General features: G+C 40.4%; 1 protein-coding gene across 3 annotated transcripts; it reads right to left on the minus strand.

The window, feature by feature from the left end:
• Positions 1-3,787: 3,787 nt before the first annotated feature.
• Positions 3,788-22,489, minus strand: WEE1 (WEE1 G2 checkpoint kinase). 3 transcript variants are annotated; one of them, XM_086678021.1, is made up of 12 exons: positions 20,857-22,489; positions 19,182-19,387; positions 18,618-18,681; positions 18,257-18,429; positions 17,647-17,768; positions 13,677-13,823; positions 10,234-10,329; positions 10,061-10,146; positions 9,062-9,232; positions 8,816-8,961; positions 7,611-7,699; positions 3,788-4,019 (listed from the first exon to the last, which is right to left on the minus strand). In XM_086678021.1, exons 1-12 carry the CDS (start codon positions 21,430-21,432, stop codon positions 3,901-3,903), a joined length of 1,995 nt encoding a protein of 664 aa, XP_086534147.1. In that variant the 5' UTR covers positions 21,433-22,489; the 3' UTR covers positions 3,788-3,900. The 3 variants fall into 3 exon arrangements, with proteins under 3 accessions (XP_086534147.1, XP_086534146.1, XP_025784231.1); XM_025928446.2 differs by lacking the exon at positions 3,788-4,019 and having other exon boundaries at positions 6,358-7,699; positions 20,857-22,480; XM_086678020.1 differs by lacking the exon at positions 13,677-13,823 and having other exon boundaries at positions 3,788-7,699; positions 20,857-22,482.
• Positions 22,490-22,737: the final 248 nt, after the last annotated feature.

Below are 22,737 nucleotides of genomic sequence, written 5' to 3' on the forward strand. Positions count from 1 at the left end.
GACCTAGGTGAGCAGGTCCAGTGCAATTGTCTGCATGTTCACAAATGAGTTTTGCTTTATAGCAAATATTAACCTTTCTATGAGAAGAGACTGGGTCACACATAAAGCTAAAAATAGATGGACACTCCAGGAAGGTGCCTAGGTTTCTGGGTTTCATAGCCTCTCCTGAACTGTGGATTCTCAGAGTAAGGGACCAGCTTTTACATAAGTGAAGTTTCCTAGAAATGTGGATGCCAGCTCTGGTAATGGAGCTCCCAAAAATGGCTGGAGGGCAAAACAATCCCTATTGACACGGTTCCTCTGACAGATGCAGTATAATCTGAGGTCTGAGGATGAACAAAGTTTTGGACAACATTAATTTAACCTATTTAATTTGTCATCTGCGTGAGAACTCTTGGTGCATGATGCAAGAAACTAAAATCTAACCAACTGCTTTAAGAAAGAAAGAACAGGATCATTGAGTGTTTCAAGCATCAACTAAACTAGAGGAATGGGAGTTTGACCTTGGTCAGATACAACTGGCACTGAAGATTCAACATCTGGTTCTCTTCACACCCTAGGTTCAACTTTCCTCACTACAGATTGAATTCCTTGGTGTGACTGACTGCCAATAGCTCCCAGGCCTCTCTCACATCCCACCTGTCCCCAGCAGACAGGGACTAGACTATTCTCTCTTTGCTCTGAGGAAGGATTCTGGCCTGGCAGAGCCTGCTTGGGATTCTTTCTCCCTCTCTCTCTGCCCCTCCCCTGCTTGCTCTCTCTCTCAAATAAATAAATAAACTTAAAAAAGAGAGAGAGAATAGCATCTTTGACAGAGCAGTATTGTGTGGCAGACAGGCAAACAAGCTGTACATTTTAATTATTGCCCAAATCACCTGGCTGCATACGCCCCTTTAGCTCTTAATGGAACCATGTGATGTAATCCTGTTCAGTAGAGGTCAAGTTTTATCAGTAGAATTCTTTCTGGAACTGCTGTGGTGTTACTTTGCACAAAGTAGTTATTAGAAAGTTGATGTTCTCACCATAAGGAACCAGGAAAATGAAGCAGGTCAGGAGGAAATGCTGGGAGTCTGCTGCTGCTGTCATATGTCAGTCTTGACACACCAGGAACCTCACAAAGGGATTAATCCAGGGACCCTAGGATCTTTGGCATACATTTTCCAATCACACAACACCTAGAATATTTATGGCTGCCAGTTTAGAGAAAAACGTTGCACCAGTTAAACTCTTAATTGCAACCAATACCTCAAACTCACCTCAAAATAGCTTACTATTTTGTAAAATTGCAAACTCACCTCAGAATACCTTGGAACCGAACCAGGATTGGCTTCAGGGATTGATACACTGTCAGATCATACTGTCCTCCTTTCTCAGTTCTATTTGCATGTTGATTCACTCTCTTCTCCTGTAGATAGGCCTTTTCTAAGCAGTGGAAAGCTTGACCAACATAGCAATTGGAGCATCTGCAAGGTTCCAGGGAAAACTGCATTTGGCCCAGCCCAGATCATATAAATGCCCCTGTATTCAAGGGAGAGGTCTTCATTACCAGAAATGTACAGGGATGATCACTGGACGAACCTTGACTGCCTATTATCAGATATTTTTAGGTTTATTTTTTTCTGATTATAAAATAAAGGCTCAGTGTTTAAAATCCATAAAGTTCTGGGCCACCTGGGTGGCTCAGTCCGTTAAGGTTCCGATTTCAGTTCAGATCATGATCTCGCAGTTTGTGAGTTCAAGCCCCGCGTCAGGTTCTGTCCTGACAGCTCGGAGCCAGGAGCCTGCTTCTGATTCTGTGTTTCTCTCTCTCTCTCTGCCTCTCCACCACTCACACTCTGTCTGTCTCTCTCTCTCTCAAAAATAAACATTAAAAAAATTTTTTTAAATACAAAAGTTCAGAAAGGAAAAAGGGGTGGGAAATATCCCATAATTCCACCACTTAAATGACAGCCAATGTTAGCCTTCTGTTCTTTGGTTTAATGCTTTAAAAAAAATCGCTTATATATAATTTTGCTTCCTGATTTTTCACTTTAACATGCATTTCCCCAAATCATAAAAATTCCTTGAAACATTGCTTTAAAGAGCCATATCCTATACTCTGAAAACTTTTTAACCACCTCATTCAGAAGGAAAGAAGGCAGTGGGAGTGAGTCAGCATTCCTCCCATACATGAGCTCTGTCCTCAGGCACTTCAGTTCATAGGATTCAGTTCTTTCAGAAAAGGAGCCATCATACTGGAATTCCCCTCCCCCATTTCCTGCATTCCTCTAAACACTTTCAAACTTGTCTCATCCACATCCATCTGCTCTAGGCTTAGAGGATTTCCTATGAACTTGGTTAGTGGTTCAAACACTTTATTTACTTTCTTTTTCTTTAATGTTTATTTTGAGAAAGAGAGTGTGCATGTGCAAGAGTGGGGGAGGGACAGAGATAGAGAATCCCATGCAGGCTCTGAGTTGTCAGCACAGGGCCTGACACAAGGCTCCATCTCAGGAACTGTGAGATCATGACATGAGCTGAAATCAAGTCAGACGCTTAACCAACTGAGCCACCAGGTGCCCCTAGACAAACACTTTTTTATTTTTTTTAATGTTTATTTATTTTTGAGAGAGAGGGAGACAGAATCCAAAGCAGGCTCTGCACTGTCAGCACAGAGTTCGACCCAGAGCTCAAACTCACAGATCATGAGATTGTGACCTGAGACAGTCAGATGCTTAACTGACTGGGCCACCTAGGCGCCCCTTAATTTTTTTCTTTATGATGCTTTATATTTTTTTAATGTTTATTTATTTTGAGGGAAAGAGTGTGAGCAGGGGAGGGGCAGAGAGAGGGAGAGAGAATCCCAAGCAGGCTCTGAGCTGTTAGCACAGAGCCCAATGTGGGGCTTGATCCCACGAACCATGAAATCATGACCTGAGCTGAAATCAAGAGTCAGAGGCTCAACCGACTGAGCCACCCAGGTGCCCCCCAAGGCAAACACTTTAAATTTGAATCCTGAAACTTTGTAGCAATATCATCTGGGAAATTCCTTTTACCTATCTAAATATCATGTGCAAAATGGGGATTTTGTCATAGTTTTTATGAGGATTAAATTATATGTTTGTAAAACACTTAGCACATAATAGATGATCAACAAGTGGTAGTGAAAACAGCAAAACCCAGTTCTCCTCTAACTATAGTCCTCTCCTCCCTTGCCCTTCTCTCTCAAGCCATGTTCCTTGAAAATGATTTATACTTGTTGTCTCTATTTGCTCATCTCCCATTTATATCCCAATTCACTGTAATCTGGCTTTTGTTTACCCCTCTACTGAAACTGCTCACCAAAGATCTCCACTCTAGATGCCTTCAGGGAGCTTTGAGTCACTTCTTAATCTTTTCTGTATATAGTCACACTTAATTTCTCCTTCAAACTTCTCTTTTAGTTTCCATGACACCAGACTTCCCAATTTTCCCAATATTCAGACTGCCCCTTCTTTCTCTTTGTTGCCTGCACTCTTTCTTTTAAATAGTATTTATCAACTTCCACATGTCTTGAAAAAGCAGGCTTCTTTGCTATAACATCTGAGTCAGAATTCTGTCTTTTCTACTTACCAAACTGAGTTCCTAAGTTATTTAACTTACCTCAGCCTCTTCATCTGCAAAAAGGTGACCCCTCTCTGGATAATCATCCTAATGGAGGCATTGTACACTGAATTTCCCATTGGCATAATGGATTGGTAGGCATAAATTGGAATTCCAGACCTGGAAACCCGTTTCATAAGAATGTCAAAACTCAAAACAAATATAATGCTCTTCAAAATATTTATTAACCATATGAAACTAAACAATATGAACTATGATATAAATGTTCCTTGAGGTATTTTTCTTCATAGGCTGGACTGGCCGAGGTTTCTTAGACTCTTAGTTTAATGAAGTTTGGACAGAACATGTCATCTTTTCCTGGTAAATCTTCCTAGAGCATACATAGATATTTTTCCTTACTCCAGAGACCTTTGAACTGCATTGAAAATTAGGGTCATCTGCCACAAAGAAAAAAAAAGTTCAATGATGTTCAGATGAATGCTTCTCAAAGTTTTTAAAAGCTTAATGTTGGGAAAGGGTAAGTTTCAATGATGTCTTACTCCTCCAGTTTTACAAAAATCTACCTTGCTGAGCTTCTGAGAGATTTCTAACAATACAACCAGGTTTGCAGGAGAAACTTCTAGATCCACTCACTCTGCAATGTCAAATCAGTTCATTGATGCTTTTTACAGCTACAAATGCCTTCAAAATACTGAATGAGGCAGGTTCCTCCAAATTCCTAGTTTCAGGCTTCACTTAGGATTTTCACAATATCCAAAACACTTTCAAAATTCTTTTTTGATCCATCCTCCTTGTCGACCGCTTTCATTGGCCTTTAAAAATTTCACAAATAAATATACCTTAAGGATGCAATGACTTATTTGATCTGTTGGCTAAAGTCAGGGAGATGCTTTGTGGAGATGAACTGGGGAGGAAAACTACTCTAATGTCAGGATGCTGCTTCTGCTTTAAGAATTAGAAGACAGCTTAAAGCATTAAGCTGTTAGCAATATTTTAAACACCATTATTTCTTGACCTCTGGAACAGAGTGAAAATGAAAACCAAAGCTTCAGAATTGGCCCTTCAAGACATTAGTTCACTAATTAAAGGGGACTGGCTTGGATTCGTGGCAAGTTAATGTAAGGCAACAATTCCATTTGCACTCAACTGCAATGTAGGATTCCTCCTACCCAACTGCATAGTCAATATTTAAAATGCTTCTTCCTTACTAAAGTAAGCTTTCCAAAACAGTTTTATCTGTTACATATGTCTCAAAAAATAACAGGCATTTAACTTTGCATTCCAGTTAACTTTTCTGGAAAATTCTTCAATGCTTCAATATTAGCAGTTGTAGCTTCCTCCTGGTGTTATGCTAACAAGTTCTCATTCTGTTATAAAAACAAACAAAACCTGTTCAGTGTGCAGTGTTCCCAGCTAATGAAAACCCTATTCCCATGTGTCCATCCACATGTCCATCCCATGTGTCCTAGTTCAGGCCCTCTTTACTCTTACCCTGAGTCAGAACAATAGCTGTGAAACCAGTCTACATGTAATCCCCTGCATCTACTCACTGCTCTACCACCAGCATCTTCCCAAACTATGTAATTGTCCTTTGAGCTACCACTCTACCTGTAGAATCCCTCCAACATAGCACTTACTACATTTTATTGTCATTTTATGTTTACCTGGGTCTCCCCTATTTTATCCTGAGTACCAAGGGGCAAAGACTATTTTTTACTGGTCTTTGGGCCACTAATTAGCACATAGAAGGCACTCAATGTAAGTATCCTGTGGTGAATGAATATAAGCCGAACTCTCCTCAGCTTTCAAATGGTAAGAATTCCTTCTTAGAAAACCAATTTTTTCCTACTTAATATTCTTAAACAATATGTGAAAATTTTACTGCAAATATCAACTTGATGAAAAACACCTGATTTTTTTTCTTTGAAGCTAGTGCACTTGAAAAATGCACCTTGACTTTGAGTGATCCCAATACACACCAATTATACTTTTTATAGCTTTGTTGTCAGTGACTACTGAAATGTGTTACCTACTCCAGTCTTTGCAGCTTTTTAGGCTGTCACCCACACTGATCAGCTTTCTTCTCTACTGTTCCTGCCTACACTAATTCCTTTCACACCTCTAAAATGTGCTTTTTAGCATGCCACAGGCTTAAAAGCTGAATAAAGTTATTAGAAATGTTTATAGTGGGAAGAAATAGACCCTAATCAAGCAAATTGTTTACCCATGATCAAAAAGCACAAGGATCTTGTAACATCTTTTTTTGTGTGTGTGTGACCTTACTCTGGTTCTAATCTACATCAGAAAAAGATGTCACGTAGAATTAGCACTGTTTATCACTTGAATCTGCACTCTTAATTCTTAAAAAATCCAGCCTAGTTCAACTGAGTTACAACCTCATTTTAAAGCTCTCTTTTGTGACTCAGCTCAAATTAGAAAATTATGAGTCATTACATCCACTTAATAATCTAAAGCTATTTTAACCTACATTATATTACATTTCTAGCAGATCAAATGTATAATATACAATGTGATGAACAAATATTAAATATGACAAATGAAAAACATTTATGATTGATGGACAAATTTTTCTTCAATCACAAAATGTAACTGATGTAGACTAAAGCTCATCGTTAAACAATAAATGTTTCATATTCTATCAAAAATGTGTCCTCCGCTTTTAGTACTTTATATACATTATACTCTAAATGTTAAAATGTGATAGTAGACATAAAATAGTAGAAAACAGGCATCACAAGATTTAGACAATTATGGTAAGCTCAGAGTGACTTTTAATATGCCAATCAATGTTAGTAAAACACAAGTCAAGCAGACATGTGCAAACATGTTTCAAACCAAAATTAATAGGCAAACATACGACAGACAAATTCTATGTTGTTTTTGCTTCTGCAATGTCTGGTTAGCCAGTATTATTAGTCAAATGGCTAATCATTGATAAAATATATTTTGTGAAAAGCTTGGAATAGTCAGAAGTCATTCTGGCATTACAAACAGCTATGTACACTATCGCCAAGATTAGTTTATATACACAAATATTGAAGAGAAACCGGGGAAAACATTTAAAAACAGACTAACAATACAATCAAGTACAAAACTTGGGTGGAGAGAGAGAACATTTTTAAAAAGGGTCAGGGAAGGGCATTATCAGGAAAAATTACAAAACCAGTAATAATTATACTACATTAATACAGCAATCCAAAAGGGAAAAAAAGGTGCATTACTCCAATGCACTAGCTTCAAAGTTCAAAGGAAAAAAAGGCAAATAGCTGCTTGTCATCAAGAGCAGCTACATATTTCACATAATTGTTTTCCAAAAAAAGCCTATTAACAACAATGATTGTTTAATGCTACAATTTTACAGCAAGGACAAAACTAAAATAGCAGCAAATTCACAAGGCAATACTTCCACAGAATTATCATTCCATGGTTCATGCAGTGCCTACAAAGTGCTCCCAGTTGGATATACAAGTATAATTCACAATTAAAAAAAAAAAAGAAATATAAGATTGACACACAGGTACACTGAAGGCTGAGTAGTACTGAGTCTCTTAGCATTTCCCTTTTCAAAGGGAGAATATGTTTGTAATAAAGCCCTTGAGTCCTTTTTACAGGTCACTACAGGGAAAGTCACCTTTTATTACAATGCAACAGCAAACCATAAGCAGCACACCACCACAGTGGTTAACCCTGGAAAGGCTGGTGTAACATCCAACAGTGACTGACATCCTACAGAAGACAGACTAGTAAGACTAGACGAAAGCCTGATATAGCACTGGTCAAAATACAGCTTTCAACTGTAATTCACAAGTAAAAGTCCTAAAGGTATTTCAGTAAAACTACTGACACCGATTGAGAAAGTAATTTGCAAACTGGATTCTAGCAGTGATTTCAACCTAGCTTCCTCTTGTCACAGTTTTTTGGGGGAGGTGGGAAATGAGTAGTTCAGTATATGGTAAGGCTGACAGAGCGGTTCATTTTCTTTCCAATAAGTCGAGATGTTCTATTACTCTGGGTGGTGGACCTAGTGGTCATCCGATCAGTGAAGAGTGCTCTTTCCTCAGCTGCAGCTTTTGCCAACTGGGCTTTCTTGAGTTCTCTAAGAACATAAAAATAGGAAACAAGACTTTTCACCTATTGTTTTAATCCCAGGAAGGGATAATAGGAGGCCAAACATATAACTATATTGTCAGTTGGGAGATCTTAGCATGTCATCATTATTCTAAAGATATAACTGAGAAAAAACTACAATATTAACTTTGCTTTTGCTCAAACAACTTAAATTTATGATTTTATTTTGTGCTTTCAAAATTAAAATATCATATACACTTGAACACAAGTAATAAAGATGCTAATAAAGAGGACACTGAATCTTAAATAATTTCAAACAACACTACTAATTCATATTGTGAAACTATCTCTATATAATAGAGATAAAAGGAAAATTCTACTTCCTATTTGTATGAACTATGATGGCTATCAAACTAGTGGCAAATAAACCTTTTAATATTTCAAGACAGTTTTATTAGCTTAAAATCAGCAATAAAGCAAATGAATTAGAATTAACATTCCAATCATTTTAGTGAAAATATCAAAGGTCATTCAGATCAAATATGAGACTCATTTACTAACCTAATTGACATGAATTTAATCCTTTCATAAAAATAAATAGAAAAAATGAAGGAAAATGTTGATTTATGGTGAGCGTTTAGGGGGGAAAAAACCTGTACAGGCTCACTTAGCTTTTGCCAAAGGGATTGGGGATTATTACCACTTGCAAATACTTGCTAGTCTTAAAAATTTTTTTTAAGTCCAGGGGTGCCTGGGTGGCTCAGTTAAGCATCTGACTTCAGCTCAGGTCATGATCTCACAGTTCGTGAGTTTGAGCCCCATATCGGCCTCAGAGCCTGGACCCTGATTCGGATTCGGTCTCCCTCTCTCTCTCTGCCTCTCCCCCACTCACACTCTGTCTCTCTCTCTCAAAAAATAAAATAAAATAAAATAATTAAAATTTAAAAAATTTCTTAAGTCCCTAATTTCAAAGTTGAGGAACAATACAAATTAATAGATCACAAACACTAATTTAAGGCAGAAATCCCCAAATTTTAACTGTATAGCATACCAGACTACCAGAGCCTTCACTGACAAAAAGCCTAAGTCATCTCATTAAAATTTGAAAATGAAAGTTAAAACATTCCAAAAAACCCTCACTTACTTCTGCAAAAGTGAATTTTTGAATTTTTCAGCATTCAATTCTATTCGTAATTGTTCTGCACTTTTTCTAGAAGCAGATAGCAATACTGAATGTTTTACCAGTGCCATTGCTGAAGGCCTTTTCTCTGGGTCTGGATGAATCATAACCTTAAAAAGATAAGTAAAATTAAGGTAAAGACAGGCAATTTAATAAAACATTAAACCATTTCAATAAAAAGTGCTTTATATACAAAAAAAAAATGCTCACTTTTAGCAACTCTGTAAACTCTTGGGAAAGCACTTGTGGAATGCGAGGTAATCTACCCTGTCTGATTTCATGCCATTGATCTCCATTTCTAGGAAGAGGTTCAGCACCAGCAGCACATACCACTGTGAGGGCAAGGGCAAAAATATCCGCCTTTGGTAGATGGGTATAGTTCTGTAAAATTAAAAAAAAAAATTTTTTTTTTAATATAAAAACACCCAAAATAAGTAAAGTTACAGTGATGGCTTAAGTGAGAAATAGAACTAAATTGAAATATCCAATGCCACATTTAACTTTTAAGACCTATTCAGAGAAAAAGCTAAATTTGAGGAGTTTTTTTTTTAATTACAAAGTAATACATACTTTGGGAGGGGAGTGGTAAATACATTTCTAAAAGTAAATGCCTTCTCTTTTTCAGTGGTTTGATTCAACTCTTAGAAACTCCTATCCTTCTGGGGGCATTCATATGAAAACACAAAACACGTATATATGGACAGGTTACAAATATACATACACGTATAAAAAGAACAATGGGATCGTACAATTTATTTGTTCTACATGTTCCACTTGCATTCAAAACTCTTACCACGAAATATTTTGTCACTTTTTTTTTTTTTGGTCACACTCTTTTTGAAACAGTACTATTAACTATATGTCATTATTTATTTTTGTTCCCTTACTGCTAAACACTTACTTACATTGTTCCCAAATGGGAATTCTGGATCAAAGGGTACAGGATTTTAAAACATTGATACAAACTCTTTGATCTCCAAAAAGGCTATGGCATTTTATAGTTCTAATAGTAATGTATGAAAAATTCTCTTTTACCACAACTCCACCATTGTTGAATACTATAAATCTCTACCTTTACTGAATTTTGCTAAATACCCAGCTAATGGTTTAGGCTTTTTTTTTTTTTGACCATTTTACCTATTATTAGCTTAAAAATTTAATGTCTGCATTGTTATAAAGCAAACAGGATTATTAAAGAAAAAAAACTACCTCCTGCAAAACTTCATTAGCAAGAAAACGGCTATCACCCTCTTCAACTTGTGGACTAGAGATCCTTGTTACATGACCAAGATCACCTATAAGTATTAAAAAAAATAGAGTCAAGAGTTAAACAACCTCTTACTTTATTTTAAGGTAATAATCTGGTCATCTTTTTTTCTTACCTATTTTAAACATTACTTTGTTTGATGCCCAGTCATCTTCATCTCCTTCTTCAGAGGCAGCATTTGGGATTGAGGTTCGAGATATGAAAATATTACCTGTCAAACAATTAATTCTGTAAGCTGCACTAACAATTAATACTATAACCAAAGCTCAAAAAACAAGGCCGTGAAACAGAATCATCACAAAAGCTTTCAAATACAGATTCTCATATGTTCTACCCCAAAAGCCAATGAGAGTAAGAATCTCAGGGGATAGGAACTGGGGTTGTATTTTCTAGGAACATATTTTCTTGCCTAGTACTGATCTTTGAACACTTGGAAACTACTGCATTAGACCCTTGTCATCTACACATTGATCTTCAGCTTTAACTACTTAGAAACAATACAAAAAGTAATAATGTAGTAATTTGTGATGCTACAAAATTATAAATTTTAACCTAATGCTACAGGCTGGTGCAAAACATACAAATAATGGAACTTGAGTTTGGCTAACCATACAGCATCTACATCCCAATGTAGCTCTGTGGTTCATTTCTGCTGTACACATATTTTTCTTTAAATTCTAGTAAGTTTATGATTGACATAAGTTTCAGTGACAGTTTTCACTTTAACAGTTCTACCAATGTAATACTGAGTTCATAAATGTTATATTTACTGAAGTCATCTTTCCAACTTCACTTTATTTATAGGACAACTTACTTTACGATGGTATTTGTGAATTTGAAATTTTAAAATTCACATGCCTTAATGAAAAACTTTTGGTACTTATAAGGGTCCACTGTGTTCGTCTGACACTTAATACAAGGTGTGAGTGATTTAAATCTTACTATTCATATTTACTGCCTTCAGTCCAAATATTATATTTTCCCTTTTGAAAATAAAAATCTGAGTTGTTTACACATAGGTAAGAAATTCTTCATGTAACTTACAGAATTAAAGTAGGTTGTGTAAAATGATTTAATTTCTCATAAATCACACATTTCCACAGACAAAAAAACAAAAACCAAAAAACTTCATTAAAGTCAACTTAAAAACACCTAGCTATGGGGTGCCTGAGCTATGGCTCAGTCAGTGAAGCATCAGACTTTAGCTCAGGTCACGGACTCATGAGTTCTGTGCTGACAGCTTGGAGCCTTCCTTGGATTCCGTGTCTCCCTCTCTCTCTGCCTCTCTCCCACTTGTGCTCTGTCTCTCAAAAATAAATAAACACTGGGGGTGCCTGGGTGGCTCAGTCGGCTAAGTGTCCGACTTTGGCTCGGGACACGATCTCACAGTCTGTGAGTTCAAGCCCTGCATTGGGCTCTGTGCTAACAGCTCAGAGCCTAGAGCCTGCTTTGGATTCTGTGTCTCCCTCTCTTTCTGCCCCTCCCCTGCTCTGTCTCTCTCTCTCAAAAATAAAAACATTAAAAAAACTTTAAATAAATAAACATTAAAAAAAAAACCACACACACACACACCTAGCCTAAAATTCATACTTGAATTCATCAACCTTTTATAACTTCCACTTTGTAGGAAATACAGAGGAAAGAGGAATAAGCTAAATGATGCAAGGGAGGGGCACCTGGGTGACGCAGTCGGTTAAGCATCTGGCTTTTGGTTTTGGCTCAGGTCATGATCTCATGGTTTTGGGAGTTCAAACCCTGCACTGGCTCTGTGCTGACAGTGTGGAGTCTTCGTGGGATATTCTCTCTCTCTCTGCCCCTCCTCCGCTCATGCTGTCGCTCTCTCTCAAAAATAAATAAGCTTTAAAAAATTATAAAAAATTATGGCGCCTGGGTGGCTCAGCTGGTTGGGCATCTGACTTCAGCGCAGGTCACGATTTCACAGTTTGTGGGTTCAGGCCCTGCATCTGGCTCTGTGCTAACAGGTCAGAGCCTGGAGTCGGCTTCTGATTCTGTGTCTCCCTCTCTCTCTGCCCTCCCCCATCCACGCGCTCTCTCTGAAAAATAAACATAAAAAAAAAAAAAAAAAAGGATAGAAGCAGATGCAACACATAGTCCTGAAATGGATACTAGTATGGACAAATCAGCCATCAAGAACCTGGGACATCTGGGGAAAATTTAAGCATGATCTGGGTATTAAAGGAGACGAAAATTTACTGAAACAAAAAGGTAGAGGTGACATATGACAAGTTTTAAAACAGTATGTACATTATGAGGTTATTTTAACAAAATGAGAGGGATTTGCACTAAAATGCCATTGTAGCATGCACTTGCATCTTTTTAATATAAGATAATCATACTGCATGTGCCATTTGTTTTCTGCATAATACAGTAACACTTTCATGGTATATAGGCTAGAAATACCACCATGTTTGTATAGCACTTAAGTTTCCAAAAACATGTTCACATATCTCATTTGATTCTAACAACCCCATTACCAGTACCAGCATTACTTTAGGATTATGGTTCATAGCCTAGCAGAAGAGAAGGTCTTTAATTTTTTTTTTTTTAGTGTTTATTTATTTTTGACAGAGAGAGAGAGAGACAGAGCATGAGCAGGAGAGGGGCAGAGAGAGAGGAAGACACAGAATCCAAAACAGGCTCCAGGCTCTGAGCTGTCAGCACAGAGGCTGACACACGGCTCGAACTCACAGACCGCGAGATCATGACCTGAGCCAAAGTCGGACGCTCAACCAACTGAGCCACCCAGGCACCCTAGAAGAGCAGGGCTTTAAACAACAGATTCTCAGTCTCCCAATCAGAGTACTACCTAGTTCATGACTATATAGTTCCCATAAGACGTGGCAAATTTTTCCAACTTTTAATAAAAATTAGTTTATTGTCTCAAATATTTTGGGATAACAAGGGAAAAGGTGTCTGGAAATCATAAAACAATACTTACATGTGGCTCAAAGTTCTTTTAAAACTAACAATGACGGGGCGCCTGGGTGGCTCAGTCGGTTAAGCGTCCGACTTCAGCTCAGGTCACGATCTCACGGTCCGTGAGTTCGAGCCCCGCGTCGGGCTCTGGGCTGATGATGGCCCAGAGCCTGGAGACTGCTTCCGATTCTGTGTCTCCCTCTCTCTCTGACCCTCCCCCGTTCATGCTCTGCCTCTCTCTGTCTCAAAAATAAATAAACGTTAAAAAAAAAAAAAAAAAATTTAAAACTAACAATGAAAAAACACAGTAAGATATATGTATATATACACATACATAAAGTTTATTTATTTTGAGCGAGAGAGACAGAGCGCGAGCTGGGAAAGGGCACAGAGGGGGAGAGAATCCCAAGCAAGCTCTGTGATGACAGCGCAGAGTCTGATTGTGGGGCTCAAACTGACAAACCATGAGATCATGACCTGAGCCAGAATCAAGAGTCAGATACTTAACCAATTGAGCCACTCAGGTGCCCCATGGACGTGTATATTTTCATGTTGTTTTAATGAAATCATTTATTCTCTATAACACTAAAGAACACAGGTCAGAGAATTTGTAATACTTACTAGGCTTTATATCCATGTGAACCAAAGACATTGAATGAATATACCTCAAGCCCCGGCCAACTTGCAAAAGGAGATCCTTCAACTCTGCTTCTGTAAAGTAACTCATGCTTCTATAGTTTTCACTTATGGCATCAGCTAAACTTCCACCTAACGAACATGGAAAAAATTAGCAATTTCTTCTTTCTGAAATATTTTTCTCCATCTTTACTGAATGGTCACAAACTCAACAAAGAAAGTGACATTTTATAGGACCTATTCCCTCCTCCTTGTTTGTGATATCAAAATCTTACTCTTTCAACAGGTAATATACTCACATAGGTACAAAATATAAAGTCTCTGTGTCATCCAGATACCCCAGCATCTGGTTCTTTTTCCCAGAATAAACCAATGTTATTTGTTTCTTATATATCTTTTTCAATTCCTTTTTACACAAATGGTAACATTTTCATGATCTTGAAGATCATTCTTTACTAATACACAAAGACTACCTTGTTCTCTCCTAAGTCTCTATACAATTCCACTGTATAACTGAATGGTAAGGAACTAACCAATCTCCTGAGGAACATTTTAAAATAATTTCCTTTGCTACTATATACTACGGTCTAAGAAATAACTTTGTACATTGGTCATACAACATACATTTAATATATCTCATAGAAAAAAAAACTACTGGCTTTTAGAGTATGTATAATCATAAAACAATACTAGTATGTGGCTCAAGCGTGCGTGTGTGTGTGTGTGTGTGTGAGACACTATCTTATATACAGGATAAATTTTTATAGCTAAGAGGGTTTTGGAAGACAAATCTGGGGCAATTTTACTTACACACACACAATCCCCCATAGAGAAGTCTGTACTAATGTATACTCCCATCATTAATATATGAGAATACTTGTTTTCCCACACCCTTGACAGTAGTCTATAAATTTTATAGGTAAAAACCAGTGTCTTAGTATAGTTTTAACTTGTTTTTACAGAATCAAACCAACCAGCTAATTTGTTTATACTTTTAAAAAACTTTGTAAGTTTATACAAGTTTTATTAAAAACATTATAAGTTTATAACTTATCTCAAAGGAAAAGAGGAGTTATACAAAGCAAAACAAAACAAAAACCAAAACAAACCACATCTGTTTAAAGCTTAGTTAGGAATAATAAAATCAGAGCCAAGGTAATAAAATCAGGGAGGTATACTGATACATGTTGTTAGTCAGGAAAGGCTAAATAGCAAAATGTCCAATGTGTTTTAAAAATAAAAATAAATCACACACCTCGATATTTTAGGCTTAAGTATGTTCTCCATACTTGTACAAAATTTGAACTTCAGGAAAAAGAGGGCTTAGAAGAGAGGTCAATAAGCTTGTCAGACAAGTGGGCTTGAAGTCCTAGACCAAGTTTAATAAGATAGAATACAGCTGCTTTTTAGTGGGTCCAGCACCTATAGCTAGGCCAGTTCCTTCTATCTCATTGCTGAAAGAAAGAGAGAGGTGAGAGAAGAGCAAGACACTCAACTGATATTTCAGGTTCTCTTTCCCTATCCATCAACATTTTTCCATACTTGTTTACCATGGGTAAAAATTTCAGTCTCTCACCAAACCCAGACAAAAGACTTAAAATGCAAATGAGTGTTTGAGATAATAAAGAAACTTAGTCACGGTAAAGGATATCAGTTAATCACCATGTACAAATGAAATAACAGAATCATTTCCCTGTGAAACTATGGAAAAGGATTTGAAGATCAGGTCTATTATTAGGACATTCAAAGTTTTATGTGGAGAGAAGAATGGTGGCAAAAGGACACAAAAAAAGAGTTTACAAATGTATCTAGATCGCCTTATTTCCTTTCATCTACATAGAATGAACTATACTGAGGCAATCCTGTTTCACACAGGTCTATTCATTTTTTAAAGATCTGTATATTCTTTGTTTTATACTGTTCCAAAATAATAAACTGCTTCAGAAGATTATTTTATAATTTAACTTTATACCAGGACAAGGTTTTGTTTTTGTTAGGACAAAGTCTTCATAATGAGAGGTTAGCAAGACAACTCACCTCTCCCTATCCCCCCAGGACCAAGAGTTTTCTCAAATTTATTTGAATTACACCACCACATATTTATTTGGTAGATTGTTACAAATTTGTGATCCCGGACTGCTACGGAAATCCTTGTTAAGAGGACCAGCCACTCGGGGCGCCTGGGTGGCGCAGTCGGTTAAGCGTCCGGCTTCAGCCAGGTCACGATCTCGCGGTCCGTGAGTTCGAGCCCCGCGTCAGGCTCTGGGCTGATGGCTCGGAGCCTGGAGCCTGTTTCGATTCTGTCTCCCTCTCTCTCTGCCCCTCCCCCGTTCATGCTCTGTCTCTCTCTGTCCCAAAAATAAATAAAAACGTTGAAAAAAAATTTAAAAAAAAAAAAAAAAAAAAAGAGGACCAGCCACATCAAAGTGAGAGAGAGAAAGAAACTAGAAGATGGCATGTAGCAAACACGGAGTAGAGAAGACATGGTCAGACAGCCCTATATTAAGTACAGTAACTGAAAAATGAAGGTTAAAAACCGGAAGAGTCCACAAGGCCATGAGAGACAGCTACACACATATTTTGATGATATGAATAGAAACATTTCAAGAGATGTCTGAAACAAATTAGCAGCAATGCTGTATACTGAGCACTTAATTCTTTCAAGTGTAGAGAATAAAATGACAGTTCAGTAAGAAATAAGGCATGAGAAAAGGCTCTTTTACTTCTGTTTTGTTCAATGTTTTTAAATACTGAAAACCTGAATCCACTACCTACACCACTTATTCACAAGCTATGAGATGGCTGGTCTTATTTAAGGAAAAAATAATGAAAGTCAACAAAAATAAGTAACACAAACATAAATCATTGTTAATCACCTCTCAACTGTTCACTAAATTCTAAATTCTCTACTATTCAAATATACAGAAATGGAAATCCAGTGTATATAATGATTTACCTATTTAATAACAGGTATTTACAAGAATCAGAATTGAGACCAGGGTTTTGACTAAGGTTTAATGAAAAAAGGGGGAACCAAGTTGTTCCTTGAAAGACTTGCTGAAATCGAAAGCTCTCCAGAAGTCCAAAATTGAACTTCTATAGATTCTTGTTTTGTTGGTTTGGAGGGGAAATGAGGGAGAGAGGCGAACGAAGCTAGAGAACTAAAAGAGTTTAACATAATAAAAAAAGTCTGAGTGGATTCTAGTGGTACACTAGGCTGGATAAATGGGAATGGGGGCAAGATTATAGAATACTTTGGACAAACGGCTGAAGTTAGAACAATGGAGAGTCACTGTCACTGGTTTAAACCAGTATCAGTTTTAATAGCACATAAAATGAAATGGAAAAGGAAGACTAGATGCAATGAACCTGTGTTATTAACTACTATATCCCACATACACTATGCTACATGCTAGGGATGCTAAAATACATATGGCAAGTCCACTGTCCTCTCCAAATCAGTGTGACTAACATGCACACAAAATGCACAATTCTACTACTGAGGTAAAAGGGACAACGTTTATAATTTTTACTTAACGTCAAGGTAGGCAATGAACTTGAAATTCATGTTAGGCTCCTTGATCTTTGCATTTTAAGAAATAAAAGGGGGGAGCGCCTGGGTGGCTCAGTTGGTTGGGTGGCCGACTTCAGCTCAGGTCATGATCTCACGGTTTGTGGGTTTCAAGCCCCACATCGGGCTCTGTACTGACAGCTCAGAGCCTAGAGCCTGCTTCAGATTCTGTCTCTCTCTCTCTCTCTCTCCCCTGCTCGCACTCTCTCTCTCTCTCAAAAATAAACGTTAAAAAATTTTTTAATAAAATTTAATTTAAAAAAATTTATAAAAAAAGAAATAAAAGAAACAGAGTTAAAGTAGGATTTCAGATAAAAATAAGCATTTCCTCGGTGTTCATTTTTCTGAACTCACAAGTTTCAAACAGAACAATGTATTACTCACCATTACAATACTCATTCTGTATAAGCATATGATCATCTTCTGCCCATGCAGAGAAATATCGAACTACATGAGAATGTTGTCCAAGCACTGCATGGGCATACACCTCCCTCAAAGCGTTCTGCCTAGGAGAAATTTGACATTGATAGAATGGTACATCATTTTTATTCAAGCCTAAACTGAATTAATTTATCTGAAACTTCATAAAAGAAACTTGACTTGTTATCTATCATTATGCTGAAGAAATATCTTCCTTGAGAGGGAGGGTGTTAAGACTCTGTACCAGATTTTTCTAAAGGCTTCCATTAAAGAAAAATGCTAGTTACAAAGAAGGAACCTTGCTGGCCCTAGGACTCGGGAAAAACAAAACTCCATTTTACTGTGAATTCATGGATGCTCCCAGAAAAAAGAAATTTAAGTTAGCCTTCAAAATCAGACTACTCATATTATTTTACCAAGTTCAGTAAGAATTAATGGCACAAAATGAAAAGGATCTGATTAAATTATTATGGCTTCTCAAAAGTGAGAGAATTTCACTACTTGGTTATGTAAAATCTTAACATTTGCAACACTATAGGGAATAAGAGTAAAAGACAAAAATTTTAATACGTACTCATCGACGGAGCCAGCCAATGGCTTTTTTGATCGCTTAATGGCATAAACGCATCCATCCAGCCTCTTCACACACTTAAACACAGAACCAAATTCTCCAGAGCCAATTTTCTCTAGCTCATGAAATTCTGTTGTATACCGTGACTTCATATTGCTTTCAGTAATTGTGATTCTCTGCAATAAGGGGTATATTCACAAAGACATGAAAATGATTTTTTGCTATAATAATAGCCCTATGTGTGAAATTTAAAAATCATTACGTTTTGTTTGAATGAGTATTTAACATGTATATATGGTTACTTGTTAAGTAAGAAGTCGAAAATGAAATTTCAGAAACAATAAAAAAATAAAAATCTATTTACTTTAGCAGGTCTTGTTTCATCTTCAAACTCATAATCACTGGCTTCCATATCTTCACCACAAGAACTGGAAAACATTATGTATGTTTCCATCAGTAGATCTGACAGACACATCAACTAGAGATCCAAAACTTTATCTGATAGATGTACAGTGAAAATGCATTTTAATGAATAAAAACAGACAAGAAAGCACTTAATTTTGTAATCACAAGATATACCTCAGCTGATTAAAATGCTGTTCCTACTGAAAAAAAATGCAGATTAACTACAAGCCAATACCACTGCACATATCAAAATTTAAGTCTTTCTAAATAATAAATAACTCTCTCTGCCTGCTTCATTTTGACACCAGATTTCCTACAAGCCATCTAGGCTTTTTATTCCTTCCTTTCTTACACTACTTCTTCTCCACAGCTGATTACTTCCCACCTGCCTCTCCTGGGAAGCAAGTGCTAGTAACAGAAAAATTTCAGAGCATAAATTTCCATGTCATTCAGATGAAATTAAATTTTGATAAGTACCACAAATCAACCTTGGATGGTTAGGGAACCAAACTAAATAACTTACTCATTCCAATGTGTTCGCTTTCTTCTACGACACTGTCCTGAGGAATGAAGCAACACAGAATCTGGGGTAAAAGGATTAATATTCACTTGAGGAGTCTGTCGCATGTCAAATTCCCTTTTTCCTGATTTTTCTGTATCCATGAACAAAGAACCACCTCGGAGTTTAACAGAGCTGGAATCGATTCCTCGAGCTTTGGAGAGCAAACTCTAGGGCAGGGAAAGTAAAATTTTAGTATCTAAATTCTATAGACCGCTTTCTCAACCCAACCTTCAACAAGCCTTTCTCATGGCTGATAGTGTAGGTCAAAGCAACACACAATCCACCGCATCTCAAGCAAAACAAACAGTGCTTAACTTGAACAGTGAAAGGTGGATACCAGTCACCTTTTCTGAAAAAGACAGCCACATAAAATAGGCCTCTAACACTAGAAAGAATAGAAATGCAGACTAAAATTAAGTTTATTCTAGAGTCTAAAAGTTAAACTCTTTCAATCCATCTAAAAATACAAAGCAGTCAGGGAGCCCCATAAAAGCTCCCTCCCGCCTCCCCCCCATCCAAATAGGGCTTTCAAAACCAACTTCGCTGGACTCCTCCCCACGCTTCTAAAGGGATCTTGCCTTGGGCATGTCCTTAATACACAAGAACACTCAAAAAACAAAAAACAAAAAAAAACCACACTTCTTCCCAAGGTCTAGGATTAACCGCACTGAACCCGACTCACTTACAAGGTCCATTTTCCATATTACTCTTATAAACAGGATACTTGTCTTCATTTCAGGTAGGGTTCATTTTTAAATCTGTTACTTCTCAAGTTCCACAAGTGGCAATCTGCATACTCACTTGCCACTCAAAAACAGGTGCTGAACACCTCCTTCATTGTGATACGTTATCAGCAGTTTGAAAGCACAAGGGTCCAAACAACACCACCACTGCTGGCTTTAACAGTTGGGTTGTCCCCAATCATTAGTCAGGCTGACCACACATAGGCACTGCAAACCCAAGGGTGTAAACAAACGCTTACCCGATAAATATGCACGGATAGATTCTTAAAAGCTACCCTGAATTAAGGAATCTTTACGACTGGAAATGCTTGGAAGGCCAGCCTTTCCTCCCAAGTCGAAGCGCAGTCACCCTGCATACCTCCAACTTAACGTTAACCCTTAAGGCCACATGACACGAAACGGTAAGCGCATGAAAAAATTTTTTAACCGAACTCCTGAGTGTGCCCCCCAAATTACAGGGCCCCTCACTGCGTTTAAAAGGCACCATATGGCTGCCGCCCTCGGGAGTGTCAGGTGGCCGCGCCAGCACCGCTCCAACATCTTTCCAAACCACTTTGTTATCAGTGCCACACTCCGGGCTGACACGCTCGGCACGGCCCCGACTCGACCGGCGTGAAATCGTCAGCCACCTGGACGGCGCCGATCTTGAAAGATGAAGAAGTTCCAGAAGAGGCCCATTGTTCAGTTACATAATCTTAACGGACAACTTCTGGGCAGGGCCAGAAAGAGGGGCTGCCAACTTTTTGTTGCGGCTCAAGGGAGCGAGTGGGGGTGCGGCCGGGCGGTTATGTAACCGAATCCGGGGAGCGCCGCGCTCGGCTCCTGGCGCCGCGGCCTTTTTAAAAGGCTGGGCGGGCGCGGGCTCGGGGCGCCCGGGCCCCGCGTCCTCTCACCTTGGGCGTGTGCGGCGTGTCGAAGAGCCGCAGCTTGCGGAAGGTCTTGTGCGGCGGAGTGCCGGGGTGGTCCGGCGGCGGCGAGCAGGGGCCCTCGCTAGCCCGGCGCGCCCCGCAACCGCGCGGGGACGCGTCCCCCGAGCCGCCGCAGCGCACCGGCGAGAACGAGCTGCCCAGGAAGTAGGCGGCTGCCGGCGACTTGACCGGCGATGAGGAGCCGAAGCCCTCCTCCTCCCATGAGTCGCCCTCGGCCCCGCCGCCCGCCGCGTCTGCGCCCGGACAGGCGCCTCGCAGCAACATGTCCTCCTCCAGCTCCCCGGGGCTGCCGGGGGCCGGGCCGGGCGAGCGGCGGCGCTCGGGCCCGGGCTCTGTGGGGCTCCGCGCGGGCGGCAGTGGAGAGTCAGGCTCTTGAAAGGCCGAGTCCTCCCCCGTGCTGTGGCCGCTGCCCTCCTCCTCTTCCTCCTCCTCCTCCTCCTCACAGTCGCTACAGGGCGAGAAGATCAGCTTCTGCCGCAAAGTGCAAGAAGCCCCGGGACGGCGGGGCGGCGGCGGCTGCTGCCGGCTTAGGAAGCTCATCTCGCCCTGGGGCCGGGGCCGAGGACCGGAGAGCCGAAGCCCGCGGAGTCGAGGACTCGGGACGGCCTAGGGGGCGGGTCCGCCACGTGCGACTGGGCGCGCCTGGTCGCCGCGGTGGCTGACTTGCGCGGCGGCGGGCTGCGGCTCCGGAGCGCTCGGGACTGCGGGCGGCGGTGGCGGGGGTCGGCAGCGGCGGCGCGGACTGTCCAGCGGAGGCGGGGCGGCCCGGGCGCCGAGGCTGGTGTCCCCACAGGTCCAGCCGCAGGTTCGGGCTCCGCGGCTTCCCGCGACCGTTAACCACGTGAGTGCCCAGCCCACCAATCCCCGCCCAGCCCGGGGTTTGAAAAAAAAGGAGGGCGCGACGTAGCCCGCGGGGGAGGGATCAGCTACGCGATTTTGGCGCGAACCCGCTGGCTCCGCCCGCCCTCGGCGGCACGGCCTGGGCGGGCGGGGCGCCACGGGCCTATGAGGGAGTCCGACCTCCGGGAACCCAGCCGGGCACCGCCCGGTCGGGGCCGGACGGGACAGCCGAGGCGGCCCTCTGGGAGCAGCGAAGGGTGCTAGGCTCGACTAGGCCCAGCCGAACGCCACCCTGGAGGCGGCTTGCTCGTGGTACCTCAGCGCTCTCGGGTCTGAGGTGGGGGCCAGGGAACACTTCTGGGTTCCTCCGGGTCGGGGCGAGCAGGAAACCACCGTGGCTCTCCTGCCAATCCCGTGTCCTTTCGGTGCGAGCCGCTGGGGGCGTTGTAGGCGTGGCTGTAGGCAGTCACGTTCCCCGGTAGAGGTTTGAGCCGGAAATGGTGACTCGGGCCTCTGGAGCTTTGAGAACTGAGCGCGTTGCTTAGGCCGGACCCCGAAATCAGCAGGAAGGCCCACAGACGGGAGTCGGAGGCGGGGAAACGGCTGTGGGGAAGGCCTGTGGAGCCTCAGTTTCCCCCCAGGGTGGCTGTTAGGGTCGGGTGTGTCCCCAGCGAGGTGAGTTCCCCCAAGCTGTGGCAGTCCACCCGAGACTTGTCCAGAGTAAATACCAGCGGCACCAACAGTCGGCCCCAGCACGAAACCCAAGTGCTCACCACGCGGCCACGGTGTTTATATTTGTTTGCCAGCACGTGGGCAAGTGTTGGCAAAACGGATTGATTGGCCCACCTCACAGCAAACTTAAATGCACCTTGAGAAGAAATCACTCTAGTGCCCGGTCAAACTGTGATCTCATCTGCCCTTTAGAGTCGCACAGGAAAGTTTCTGGAATTTTTCAGTTGTAAATAACCCCGTGATGAATATTCTGACTCCTCGCGTGGTTTTTTT

This window comes from Puma concolor, chromosome D1 (genome assembly GCF_028749965.1).
Source record: "Puma concolor isolate L17-30 chromosome D1, mPumCon1.1.hap2, whole genome shotgun sequence".
In the NCBI taxonomy this organism is placed as follows: Eukaryota; Metazoa; Chordata; class Mammalia; order Carnivora; family Felidae; genus Puma; species Puma concolor.